General features: G+C 37.5%; 2 protein-coding genes across 9 annotated transcripts; one reads left to right on the top strand and one right to left on the bottom strand.

Moving 5' to 3' along the window:
• The first annotated feature begins 4622 nt into the window (after positions 1–4622).
• Positions 4623–10630, top strand: LOC121986191 (histone deacetylase 19-like). 8 transcript variants are annotated; one of them, XM_042540040.1, is made up of 7 exons: positions 4623–5209; positions 5823–6263; positions 7114–7344; positions 7983–8563; positions 9462–9643; positions 9773–9876; positions 10311–10630. In XM_042540040.1, exons 1-4 carry the CDS (start codon positions 4715–4717, stop codon positions 8049–8051), a joined length of 1236 nt encoding a protein of 411 aa, XP_042395974.1. In that variant the 5' UTR covers positions 4623–4714; the 3' UTR covers positions 8052–8563; positions 9462–9643; positions 9773–9876; positions 10311–10630. The 8 variants fall into 8 exon arrangements, with proteins under 8 accessions (XP_042395974.1, XP_042395970.1, XP_042395969.1 ...); XM_042540036.1 differs by having other exon boundaries at positions 9462–9648; positions 9777–9876; positions 10314–10630; XM_042540035.1 differs by having other exon boundaries at positions 9462–9648; positions 9777–9876.
• On the bottom strand, positions 10302–11869 carry LOC121987099 (probable WRKY transcription factor 50). The gene is made up of 3 exons (XM_042541002.1): positions 11599–11869; positions 11365–11523; positions 10302–10440 (listed from the first exon to the last, which is right to left on the bottom strand). The coding sequence occupies exons 1-3, from the start codon at positions 11769–11771 to the stop codon at positions 10302–10304; spliced, it is 471 nt and encodes a 156-aa protein (XP_042396936.1). The 5' UTR covers positions 11772–11869.
• Positions 11870–13590: the final 1721 nt, after the last annotated feature.

The following is a 13590-nucleotide window of genomic DNA, read 5'->3' as shown; positions in this document are numbered from 1 at the left end:
CATTTATGTACTCATTGGCTTTTCTAAGCAGGTGATCGAAGTCCCTGGGCGACTTCCGGATGAGCAATCGGAAGAACTCTCCTTCAACCAAACCTTGAGTGAAGGCACTCATCATCGTCTCGGACGAGACCAAGGGGATATCCATAGCTACTTGATTGAAACACTTGATGTACGCTCGGAGCGCTTCCTTGGGCCCTTACTTTAGGGTAAAGAGGCTGATGCTCGTCTTCTGATAGTGTCGGCTGCTAGCAAAATGGTGCTGGAACACTGCTCGGAAGTCCTTGAAACTGCGTATTAAGCAGTCTGACAGTCTTCGGAACCAGCGTTGTCTCGAGTCAGAGAGGATAGTGAGAAATACTCGGCACTTCACCCCATCTGTGTATTGATGCAGTGTTACCGTGTTATCAAATTTATCCAGATGATCGTCTGGATCGGTCGTCCCGTTGTATTCCCCTATTGCAAGTGAGGTATAGTGTCTGGGTAGAGGGCTGCTCAAGATCGCCTAAGAGAACTCCAAATTGATCCGTTTGGACGATGCATGACTTCTAGGCGCCTTTCCTTTTCACGTGTCCCGAACGGGAGCGTCGTCAGAAGATGACCCCCTTTCCTGGTTCGCTTGAGCTATTTCTGAGGGGGTTTGGAACAAGACGCGATGAAAAGGGATGAGCGTGGGCGACGCTTCCCCTTGCGTGCCGGTCGGGCCTTTATTCTGCCGCCATATGGAAACTAGTTCCAATCGGTCTTCCAATCCCGCTCGCCCTCCTGCGGCCGACGTCGCTGGCTGTTGTACTAGCCGATTGACTAGTGCTTATTGTTGTTGCTACTCGAACATCTTCACCGCTCGGGCTTGCACGAGTATGTCGAGCTCCTCTTTTGTGAGCGTCACGGTGGTGAGTCGTCCAACGTCCTTTATCTTCTCAACTTGGATGCAGGCTATATTCCCACAGACGTCGCCAAATATAATCCTGTTCGAAAGTCGAAGAGATGGAAAGCTAGGGATGTGTCGCTCTCACTGACCGCCTGTAGACTCCGCTCTGACCTATAACATAGATGATGTTAGTGCCGAGCCCGGGAAGGGTTCCCGGCGTTGGCCCTCCGACGCTCAACCTAGTCACCAACAATGAAGTATAAGGCGGAGCAACAAGAAGATTGTAGCGCAAACAGTGAATATCGCATACCTCCGCTGATGCTTGGACCTCCATTTATATAGAGTTCTGTAGTGCGCGTGCATGCTCCCCAAGGTGAGCACGCTTCCCAAAGTTCTCCTGAAAAAGACTTGTCAGTAAAGTGTCTCTGACATATTGCCTTAACATGCACAACATATCTCTGAAGTGACAGTGGAAGCTTCTGCCGTATGATCTTCTGGTTGTCCATGCCCGGTGTTGGCGACAGTAACTCCCAAAGGGATGCCGATGGATATCAGTCATCAGAGTATGCTGCTAGGCTGAGCGGGCTGGCCGCTCGGCCAGAACTTCGCTGTTCTTATATCTCGTCCACTCGGTCGGAACCCGACCATACTTGTGCTCCGTTCGCTCGGTCGTATTTCACTATGCTTGTGTCGCGTTCTGCTGCTAAGCCGAGCTGGGTAGCCGCTAGGTAGAAGTTCCGCTTTACCAATGCCAAGTCCTGCTGTCTCGCCAAGCGGGGTAGCCGCTCGGCAGAAGTTCCGCTTTGTCAATGCCAAGTCTTGCTGTCTCGCCGAGCGGGGTAATCGCTCGGCCGAAGCTCTATTGTGCCAATGCCAAGTCCTGCTGTCTCGCCGAGCGGGGGGTAGCCGCTTGGCTCACCTTTTGCATATCGTCTCCTACTCCATTAAGCGTCGGTCGTTTGACTCCTCCCCATGTCGAAGGCGGCGACGGATCGGGACCTTCTCCCCTCGGTCGGGGCATTCTCGCATCGATCGATCAATCGATGCTATCTGAATATTGACCGTCTTAATTTTGATCTCTATCGTGATAACTATTCTCGTAGGATGTGTCCCGTCTTATCGCTGTATCATTAATCATAAGCAAGAAAATAGAGAAGGAAATAAATCATATAACAGTCAACGAGATGGAATGAAAACAAATGGGAAAAAAAATCCTAAGAAAAGTAAGGCAAAAGAAAAAGGCAAAAAGAAGTTTCACTAGTAATTTTTAATTTTACAAGTATAATGTATTATGAGAATTTAAATTTGTATTGATTAAGGAGCTTATCCAATTATTTATCATTGTAATAAAAAATATTATATAAACACTCATTTTTAGTATGACGGTAAAAAATAATATATTTGTTCCTAATATCTTCATCAATCTGTCTCAGAGTTAATATGGAGGAGATAAATCATAGATGACTATTAATTTTTAGAATAGTGACTAATATATAAAGAAGGTATTTATCTTAATTTTATCGAGATTCGAACTCCATATCTCATGATGACAATATTTTATGCGCTAGCCACTAAATTCATCTAAAGAGACAACACTTATTTTATTATAGCACCGTAGCTCAGGCATAAATGAACTTTTTCGAACTATTCATTTATTGCCCTATTATTCATTTTAATTATGATTTATTATATTTTAAATATAATTGATCAAAGGTACATTTATTATATTTTTATTTTAAACATAATTTTTATTTTAAAGATATATTTTTATTAGTAGAATAAAAATATTTCAGCGTTTTTACTGTAGGAGGGAAGGTTTACTTACCTAACTTTCCTAATTCCAACAAACATGAATCGCATCCTTGGTTTAATGTAAATTAAGAATAATAAATTTTAAATTTACAAAGTAAAAATTTATTACAAATATATTATAAAACTTAGGATAATGGTCCTTATTAACTAATACCATCAACAAATTTTTAGGATTCCTATAATTTAAAAAAAATATTAAATTTTTAGTCAAAAACTTATTGATGGAGGGACTTAAAGAATTTTAAATTATTTTAAATTAAAATGAATATACCATTGCTAACTTCCTCAGTGTATACATGACCTTAAATTTAAATTGGACACTGTAAATTGAAAACACAGTAAATTTTAAAATGGACCGAACAAAAAAACATAAATGCGGAACGTAAAAAAAACCGAAGGGTGGAGTATAACGAAAACTAGGGATGGCAATGGGTCGGGTTCGGATCGGATTCTATATTCTCCGTCTCCATACCCATCGGGTATAGGATCTCCGATGGGTATACCCATACCCATTAAAGGATCGGATATCTTCTATAGTTTTAATTTTTCTTCTTTCTATCCAAACACTTTACATGAACTATCTTTATGTTTTGGCACAAATTGGAGTTTGGCAAACAAATTTTGCAATTACACCCGAAAAATTTTGCAATCGCCCCTACTGTAATTACATAGTTCATGTAAAGTATTAAAATTTTCTTTAATATATGTATATATATTATCTAATCGGGTATTCGGGTCGGGTATCGGGTATTGATAGTCCCTCCATACCCTCCTCCATTCGGGTCGGGTATCGGATCCTCCATCGGGTTCGGGTGGAATTGCCATCCCTAACGAAAACGTAATCCTTATTTTTAAAAGACTAAATAACTTTAAATCCTCTTATATTTTTCTTTCAAAAATAATTTACCTCCTATATTTAAAAAAATGACATTTAACCCCCTATATTTTAAAGGAAAAAAGATAACAAAAATAATAAATGATCAAAATAATCCTTATTTTGTTATTTAAATATTAAATTATGGCTAAATAACTTTAAGCCTCTTTTATTTTTCATCCAAAAATAGTTTCCACCTTATTTAAAAAATGACACTTAGTTCCCTATATTTTAAAGAAAAAAAAAGAAAAAAAAAATAGTAAATGATCAAAATAACTCCTTTATTATTCTAAATGTTAAAATTATTCTAACTGAAATATCCTTATTCAAGGTAACCTTAGATTTTTAGACAAAAAGAAAAGTAAAAATAAAAAAATCTCATATAATCGTTGAAAGCTTAATCTTAACCAAACTTGATTGATATATAGGTAAAAAATTTCACTTGTTCCTAAAAAAACTCTTGCAAAATTTTTACTGGTGCATGTTGTGAGAGTTTTTTTAAGAACAAATGAAATTTTTGACCTATATATAAATCAGGTTTGATTAAGATTAAGCTTTCAACGATTATGTGAGATTTTTTATTTTTTACTTTTCTTTTTGTCTAAAAATCTAAGGTTACCTTGAATAAGGATGTTTCAGTTAAAATAATTTTAACATTTAGAATAGTAAAAGAGTTATTTTGGTCATTTACTATTTTTTTCTTTAAAACATAGGAGGCTAAGTGTCATTTTTTCAATACAGGAGGGAAACTACTTTTGGATAGAAAATAAAAGGGGCTTAAAATTATTTAGCCATAATTTTAACATTTAAATAAAAGTAAGGATTATTTTGATCATTTATTATTATTATTTTTTCTCTAAAATATAGGAGGGCTAAATGTTATTTTTTAAATAAAGGGGAGCAAACTATTTTTGGATGGAAAATTCAGGGGTTGAAAGTTATTTAGCCCTTTTAAAATTAGGAAAGTTGGGTAAAATAGGATAATACTGAAATTTAATAAAGTTAAAGCGAGAAAAGTATTTGTTGCCCGATATAAATAACAAATAGAAGCGTATCTGCTTCGCACTTCTGCTCTCTTTCCTTCGCTCTTCGCCTCTTCCTCTCCTTCGCCCTTTTTCTCTCGCCGGCGACATTGACTTCGCCGAGTGCCGTTGAAAATTATGGCAGACGCAGGGAAGCGGCGGGTGTGCTACTACTACGAGCCGGAGATAGGAAATTACTACTACGGGCAGGGGAACGCGATGAAGCCTCACCGGGTCCGGATGACCCACTCCCTCCTTGAGGGATACGGCCTCCTCCACCGGATGCGGGTCCTTCGCCCCATTCCGGCCAGCAACCGAGACCTCCTCCGCTTCCACTCCGACGACTACATCGCCTTCCTCCGCTCTGCCACCCCCGATCGGCACCTCGACGCTGACATCCTCCGCCGATTTAACATGTCCGATGACTGCCCCGTATTCTACGGCCTCTTCGACTACTGCCAGTCCTACGCTGGCGCTTCTGTTTGCGCCGCCAGGGAACTCAACCGCGGCCGCGCCGACATCGCCATCAATTGGTCCGGCGGGCTCCACCACGCGAAGCGCAGCGAAGCTTCGGGATTTTGCTATGTCAACGACATCGTCCTCGCCATCCTCAAGCTCCTCGAGGTCCACAAGGTGAGTGTGCTCCTGCTCTGCTCCTTACCTTACGGCCTTACCCTCGGACATCCTTTCCTTGGCCAGTATGCCAATTTATTCGCTGATCTTTAACATAGATTTATGGCATCCTTTTCCCTCCCCTCAATTCCTTGTCGTTTCTCTTTCATTCTTCCTTCTCCGTCCCTTTGAAGTTAATATCCGAGCGAAGCATCATCCCACAGTTGCCAACGGCAATGATTGGAAGGGATTCGTTGCTTCTTCTTGCCGTCGTTTTACTTATTTTCTTCTCTAATATTGTTCTTGTAACAACTGAAGATTTTACCGGCCTTCAATGATGGGTTAAGTTGGATGGTTGAGTAAATGAAGTCATGGCTCTGTTTTTTCTTCGCTTTTCTGCACCTGATTTATCATTGTAATCGGATTGAAGTTGTTCTTTCTCATATATTGATGCTCTGGAACAACACAGGGCAATATCAGTGTATACATATACCCACAATTCGGGCCCAAAAGGCAAAAACCTTATCCATGTTCTAATTCGGCTTACATATTGTTATTATACAACCAAGAAGCTCTTTTAGGAAGCTTAAACAAATTCTCCTTTTGATGACACTCATTTGTTTCATGTTTGCAGCGAGTTCTCTATGTGGACATTGATATCCACCATGGAGATGGGGTGGAGGAGGCTTTCTACTTAACTGATCGAGTGATGACAGTTTCTTTCCATAAGTTTGGTGATTATTTTCCTGGCACAGGGCACATAGGTGATATTGGATATGGCAAAGGACAACATTATGCTATAAATGTGCCTTTGGATGAAGGAATTGATGATGAGAGCTACCATTATGTATTCAAACCTATCATGGAGAAAGTTATGGAAGCTTTCAGGCCTGATGCCGTAGTACTTCAATGTGGTGCTGACTCCTTATCTGGAGATAGATTGGGCTGCTTCAACCTCTCTATTAAGGGTCATTCAGACTGTATAAGATACATGAGATCTTTTAATGTGCCACTCTTGTTGCTTGGTGGTGGCGGGTATACCTTACGCAATGTCGCTCGTTGTTGGTGCTATGAGGTGAGAATTTACTTATCTTGTAATTGGAATTTATGGTTCACCTTGTGCTGCCTTATTTGTCAATTTCAACTAATCTGATAATTATGTAAGCATCCACATCAATTATCCTAAACTAAATTTTTACCTTAAATTTTACATTTTATATAAAAAAACATCTATATCAGTTACCCTTTCCATTCCCTAAATATGCATTTTATGAATAGTAGTTCTCTAAATTTAGGGAATGAATTTCATTCCCTAAACATTAAAATAGTATTTCTCTCTCCTCCCTTTAATAATAAAAAAATCCTCTCTTCTCCATCTAATAATAAAAAAATATGAAGGAAACAGAAAAAATAATAAAAAAAATAAATATACGGTAAATTATAGAGAAACTGATGCAGTGTATAATGAAAAGTAAATATCTAAATTTAATAAAGTAGTTTTTTTATCCTAAATTTTAGATTTTGGATGATGATTCTGATGTTGATGCTCTTAGCTATAAGGTTGTTGTTACCAACTCAAGCAAATCTGAGATTTTGGAAAGGAAAAGGTCATACATTTTAATTCTACGCATGTCATGCTCATTACTTCAGGTGTTCTTGTTTTAATGACTTCTGCTACCAGATTTAAATCTTGATATTGGTTAAAATCTCCACCTAAATATTGCAGAAATGGAAGAGGTTCTCAAATAGTCTTTATTTTTTCATTTCCTTTCAAAACACCAATTTTTTTTATGCACCTTAAAATCTCTTTATCTCTCTTCCTCTTTTTCCAGTAAACATAGCAAATGTTCTTCAATAAGTTAAAACTCAGTTTTTCTTAGTCTTTATTCAAGTTCTAACTACATTCAGTATCAACTTTTGTGCAGACAGGGGTTGCATTGGGAGTTGAATTAGATGATGAGATGCCTGATCATGAATATATAGGATATTTTGGCCCAGAGTTCACTATTCATGCTGTCCCAAGTAATATGGAAAATAAGAATTCACGCAGGTCTTTGGATGCTACAAAAGTGAAGTTACTAGAAACTCTTTCCAGTCTTCAACATGCTCCAAGTGTTCAATTCCATGAACAACCAACTAGCATGGATACCGATCAGGCAATCTCTTCTTTCAACTCTTCTTTTGTGCATTCATTTAGCTTTCAGAGTCAAATAGTCTTATTTTCACATTTAGAATAATACTGATTGTTTGCTTGTAATAGAGTAGTAACTCATTGCTCATTTCCAGGACATAGTGGGTGGAACAAACTGAAATATTCATTGAGAAATTGCAACATCCAAGTTCTCTCAGTTGTCATGACTAACCTACCTACATATTTCATTACTATTTTGTTTAGAAGGAAGGATAAGTTTGTTATACACTAACAACTTAAGATATTTTACAGTTTGTTGTGTTCCGTTTGGTAGTTCAATGCCATGACTAGGCTGAGAAACTGATTGTATGCTTAAGGATTAAAGGCATGCATTAAAAGAAAAGAGTAGGACACACCCATGACCAAGAAGTCACTCGTTGGGGCAACAAATATTCCTTCAACCCTTATAAACCTAAGCTATCGTTGTCCTCCATTTGGTAAACTTATTCCTTTTAAATTTTCACACTCTTCCTCTTGCATATAGTGAATAATTTCTGCGTCCTATCAGTTTACTATGTAGATCATTCATCTCATATAAATGTTTTATTGCTTACGCTTATCAAATTCCATGGTGGATCAACATCTTGTCATTTTGGTATCCAGGATGACGATTATCAAGAGGATGCAAATGATGATCATCACATGGACAGGGACGGGTGGCCTCACTCTTGAGAGGTCATACATGCTGCTACAGGATTTTAGTCCTCGAAATTAAAACTTCAACTAATGTTCAGATATACAGGAAGCCTAGTTGCTCACACTGTAAATGCTTTGCATTTTCTGTTTGTGTTTGGGTAGCACAAAAGGATCAAAGAACAAATTTCTTCTTTTTTGCATTTCTAGGGATGTACGCTTCAATTAATATATATATATATATATATATATATATATATATAAAGTATTTCATTGGCTAAAATCTTAGGCAATGTAGTGAAAAAACAGAATTTTGAAGCATCATTTTCTGTTTCAAGAATGAATAATAGTACATGTTTGATCATAGTTGTTTCCTTTGACATAGTTATTCTCAACTAGATCCACCAAGTGATGTAAGCATCTCTAATAATATTTTTTTTATATGAATGTCGTGCAAGTATTATAGTAGTAAAGAAGGCGAAGAGGCGTGTGGTTACCAAAAAGGCATCTGAAATCTGCAAATCGTGCTCACCATTCTCAAACTCCTTGAGGTGAACTCTCCTTCTCTATTCCTTGCTTCCTGTAAAAAATATCTTTAATTTCCTTCGTTATTAGACGTATTTACTTGTTTTTTGTAACATTAGTTTTATCATATCCACTACCCTCCATCGTCCTTTCTCTTTCCCTTTCTCGCCTTTTCGCCCCTCAATCAAGCAGGTATCCTGGCGAAGCATCATCTCACGGTCAAGAAAGAAGGGGATTTTACTGCTTCAACTCTTTACCCTTCAAATCTTTACCAAACATCAATGGTTCCGAGGGACTCGTTGCTTCTTCCTTCTGTCTTTTTATTTACTGTATTATCTTCTTGTAATGAATTGAGATTTTGCCTTCCTTCAAACTTGGGTCAAGTTGGATGGCTTTTACCATTAAGCCATTGCATTGCTTTGATTTCATGCACCAAATTTAGCATTCGAATTGGAGGGTCATTCTTTCTCGTAGTCTTACACTGCACAGTACATCTTATTGATAATTCGAAACCAATTTTCATTTCTTTAGTACTGTCCATCCAATGATTTCTCTAGGTTTTTGATCTCCTTAACGAAAAGAAAATTGGTGTTATTGAGTTTGACAAGTTTATTCATGCTCTTAGTGTGTTCCGTCCACATAAGTGTGTTGAAAGGCTTTATAACCAGTACCATGTGAATTAGTTTTGTATCCTTAGAACATGATCTGTGAAACCATTGCTAGTATTCAAATGTCAGCATGCTTGTGGCTTGGGGCCAATGCATTGGTAGAATCATGAAAAAACATGATGATAGCTAGGTATCTAATAAGTTGTTGTGTGTTTTATTGTCCAAACGTTGTCGATGATAATGTAGCAAATTCTTATAGCATAAGAAAATGACAAACCAAGCATAATTTGGTGAATCAACAATATGCTTGGTACAGGATTTGGGAGAAATTTGTCCATTGGCCCCAAGCCACGGGATTATGGTGGCAGCAGTTCATTGTACTCTTCTCTCCAATGCTGTGGCATAGATGTTGTAACTCGAGATGGAGGATCAATCAAAGAAGAAAGAAAAAGCACAAGAAATTACCGTAAATAGCCATATGGTTGTCACCGGACCTAAGTTAAGTGCTTCCCATTGTTTCTTTGTATGGTTAAGAAATGGTAATTGTGATCATGCCAAAATCAGAACTGAAAGTTTAAGAGTATCTTGCTTTAGTTATTCTCCTTATCTGTGCTAGTTCTTTGGCAGTTAGCTTGACATTGTCATCTGGAAATTTACCGATGTCGATCCTAACAAAGATGACGAAGTTTGCAAGGAGTGGGAAAGTCTGAAGAACACTACTCTTACTCGAAGTGAGTTGAAGTTTCTGTTCTCTCTTCCTACAGTCGCTACTTTTGCATTAACATTTTCGGGACTTCAAATATGATCTTGGAAGAAATATAGAGTTGTACTTATGGATACAATGACAATGAGTGCCTGCAAATGCAGTTCTACAAAGCTTCAATTACACAAACCTGCTTAATTATAGACAGTGGTGTTAGGGATCATAGATGATCACCATACATTGCATTTTTCTAGTTGTGTTCTTCAGATAAACCTTAGACATTGTATCGAAAGAAGATTCATTTTTTCACCTATCAAAAATGAATGAGCAGAACAGAATGGTCGGTTACGTGTGTTTACTTAAACATGATTACTGACTGTTATCTAGATCTACCAAGTAAACATGTAAATGAGAATTTTGAATTTGAATTTGAATTTGAATTTGATGAAGATATTATAGCAGCAGCGAAGGCAAAGGGGCGTGGTGGGTGTGCACTCCAACGTATGTGGTTATCACAAAGCTTGGGTCCTCCTGGTGCCTCTCCACTCTCTTCTTCACATTGCAGCCTTCGCTCAAGCAACGGTAGTAATTTCTGCACATATATGGAAAAAAAGAGACTTATAATTGGATGCAGAACTCATATCAACTCCTCTAATTTTGATCGTGCCAATTTTTATTTTTATTTTTATTTTTATTTTTATTAAATTTTAGCGTTATCGTAATAGCTTTCTATAAAAATTACTCTGACATGGAGTTGCTTTGGTTGAAATTATTTGTTTTGATCAAAGTTGCGTTGTGTTGTGTTGTTGTAATTTTGGTCAAAACTTGGAGTAGTTTTGATCAAAACTACTCTAATAGCATTTGACAATTTTTAATTAAATTAGAGACTAAATTAAAGTTGTAATAATTCATATTTGAATCGTTTTAATTAATTTTTAAATAACTTTATCAATTACTTAATAATTTTGAGCAAATTGAAATAATTTTGATTAGAATTACTCGAACATAGTTTAAACTACTCTAATTCAGTCAAATTAGTCTAACTTAGTAAAATAAAAATAGTTAAATGCTATTGGAGTATTTTTGATCAAAATGACTTTAATTTGAACTAATCAAAATTGTAGGACGAGTTATGATAGTACTAGAAAAAGGTACACCTAGTCTAAGTTCAGGGGTAGAGCCGTAGAGGTTAGGATATATTTTTTAAGATAAAGAAATTTTAAAAAAAATTGTATTATGGGCTCACGAGGTGTGCAGTACTATAACGACATGTTTAGGAGACTTTTAATCTTATTTGGAAAAGGAGGTGAGGAAACTTTTAATCAATGCGCACCTCTTCTTGTCCTTATTTTTTTGATAATTTTTTTAAGTTGGTTATTCTAATAAGATTTTATTTTTAGGGTTTATGAATTAAATTATAATATTAAGAATAAAAAAATTTCAATATATATAATTTTGATACGTCAACACCTCGTACAAGGTACACCCGTGAGACAAAAATGAAAAGTGAGATTACCTTGGGTTGGGGCTGCTCTTTACTGCCTTCTTTCCATACTTCCTCCACTTGTACCCATCGTCCAGTATCTCTTTTTCAGACTTGGTTATAAATGCAACTCTCGAACTGCTACTACTGCTGCTCCTCTTCAAATTACAAGACCTGCTTCCGTTCTTCGATCTGCATCCATATCAATATCGAAACTCGATCATTCAGCTAAAACAAACAGACACAAGCAAAGACAATAATACCTACTTATAATTGCTGCTGTTGCTGTTGCGGCAATACGTGATCTTGTGATCTCTATAATCCTGCGCGACTAAACTGTGCTTCTCTACTTCGGCCACTTCATGCTCTGCGAAGGCGAGGTAGTCGTCCACTTCGAACGCCGCTGCTGACGAATCTTGCTCCAGTTTTCCGTTCGCCATTGCGAGCGAAGGAGGCGATGAACTAGGCCTCCCTCCGTTAGCTATTAAAGCAAGCTTGCCGAAGCAGGATAATTAATGATGATGACGATGGTGCAGAGTGTGGGCTGGGGCAATGACTTTGGCTGAGGACTTCGATCTGCTTCCCGTCAATTATGCTCGACGTCAACAAGTCAAGCACGCTCGTTCGACTCTGCTCCGCTCTGATTTTTTTCCTTGTAGTTGTGGCATCGTCAATGCCTTATTTCTGGAATCAGAGGTGCAAGTGGATGCGTTGACTGCCTGGCTTGAGTTTTTCCTGTGCTCGTGTTTTGACTTTTCTTCTTGTTTTTTCTATTGAATGTTCGGACTTGGATGATAACAGCTGAGCAAATAGATGCTTGGAAGAGAGCTGACGACTGACGTTGATGGTATTAATGGCGCCTAGGCCTGCTTGCTCTGAATCTGAAGGAACGAAATTTGCCATGACCTCGGTGCGGTGGCGGGCCCATTAGTTCCCATAGTTCTAATTTCGGTGGCAAAAGGTCATAACCTCAGTCGTCCCCCACGATCATTTTTGTTTTGAACCGTGACCATTGTGAGTTCACATCTTTGAGATGTATATAATATCCTCATCATGTGTATTGTATCTTGACATACGATCTAATCCGTCCGATCGACGAAGAAACATGAGGACACATAATTATTGGGATCTAAACTCGACCATTGCATCGGAAAGAATAGGAATCCGATAAACATTTCATTACCATGACCCATAGCTCTAATCTCACTTGTATTGGGGAAGCTGAGAACTCTCCATGGCTCAACTTATTTTCTGGGATCGGATCCTTGGTCCCCTTGTCCTGGTCCGTTTTTGGACCGAGACAAGGGTATTGGTGGAAGATAATGACCCCTACCTGTTAACAGGTGGGGGTCATTGCCTCCCACCAATACAAAGGTTGAATCATAAATTGATCCAGTCTTTATGGACTAAAGGATCCACCCCTTATTTTTCGAACTTACTTAATAGCTAATTTATGAGGTCAGGTCATCCAACTCAAGATTAATTGGATCATACAAAATTAAATACCTAAATTATAAAAAAAAAAAAAAAAAATTTGAATCGCACTCTAAAACAGTTTTGTAAGAGGGTGAGAATTTTAAGATGGAAATAGCTTTTCTCTTCCCGCTGTTTGCAGCTTGCCATTGAAAATCTAGGGACAAAAAAAATATATTGGTAAAAAAAAACAATGACGCCTTTTATTATCATTTTTTATATAAAAGATAATTTTTTTTTCTTAAAAAAAAATGTAATCCGACATCTGCAAGTTGTGATTTAGAAGTTCAACATCTGTACATCTTATTTAGAGAAAAAAATTCATACAAATATATTGTATTTGAGGATCAAACCGTACCTAGATGACAATTTGACATCCTTCCACTGAACTATAATCCCAGGTAATAGTTATCTTATAGCTGTTGGATTTTATATCATTTAAGATGGGTTCACATACGATTTAAGACTTACAATACCGAAACTCATTAAATGATCTAACTTAAAGTAATTGGATATAAATCTCGTAGGTGTAGAACTCATTATCTATATCTATTATTATCTATGGGTTGATAATATATGTGTGCTATATATAGAATTAGATCCCTAAAAATTTAGAGATCTTAATGTATTTTTTTATTTCCAATCTATAAGAAGTTTTGTGATACTATCACCCTCTCATTATTTTCTTAAGATCATGAGCCTTTTACTTCTGCTCTTCTTCTTTCTAAGGGATTGCTTAGATCAAGGGCGGAGGCACATACTAAGGGACCCGGGCTGTAGCTCGGG

This window comes from Zingiber officinale, chromosome 5B (assembly GCF_018446385.1).
Source record: "Zingiber officinale cultivar Zhangliang chromosome 5B, Zo_v1.1, whole genome shotgun sequence".
NCBI lineage: Eukaryota > Viridiplantae > Streptophyta > Magnoliopsida > Zingiberales > Zingiberaceae > Zingiber > Zingiber officinale.
The sequence above is the reverse complement of the archived record's forward strand: the minus strand, read 5'-3'. Positions and strand labels throughout refer to the sequence as shown.

Coding starts and splice junctions, on each gene's coding strand:
- LOC121986191 (XM_042540040.1), top strand. CDS start 4,715: ATGGCAGACGCAGGGAAGCGGCGGGTGTGCTACTACTACGAGCCGGAG. Junction 5,210..5,822: donor AGCTCCTCGAGGTCCACAAG/GTGAGTGTGCTC, acceptor TCATGTTTGCAG/CGAGTTCTCTATGTGGACAT. Junction 7,345..7,982: donor CTAGCATGGATACCGATCAG/GCAATCTCTTCT, acceptor TTTGGTATCCAG/GATGACGATTATCAAGAGGA.
- LOC121987099 (XM_042541002.1), bottom strand. CDS start 11,771: ATGGCGAACGGAAAACTGGAGCAAGATTCGTCAGCAGCGGCGTTCGAA. Junction 11,524..11,598: donor AGCAACAGCAGCAATTATAA/GTAGGTATTATT, acceptor ATATGGATGCAG/ATCGAAGAACGGAAGCAGGT. Junction 10,441..11,364: donor AAGAGCAGCCCCAACCCAAG/GTAATCTCACTT, acceptor ATATATGTGCAG/AAATTACTACCGTTGCTTGA.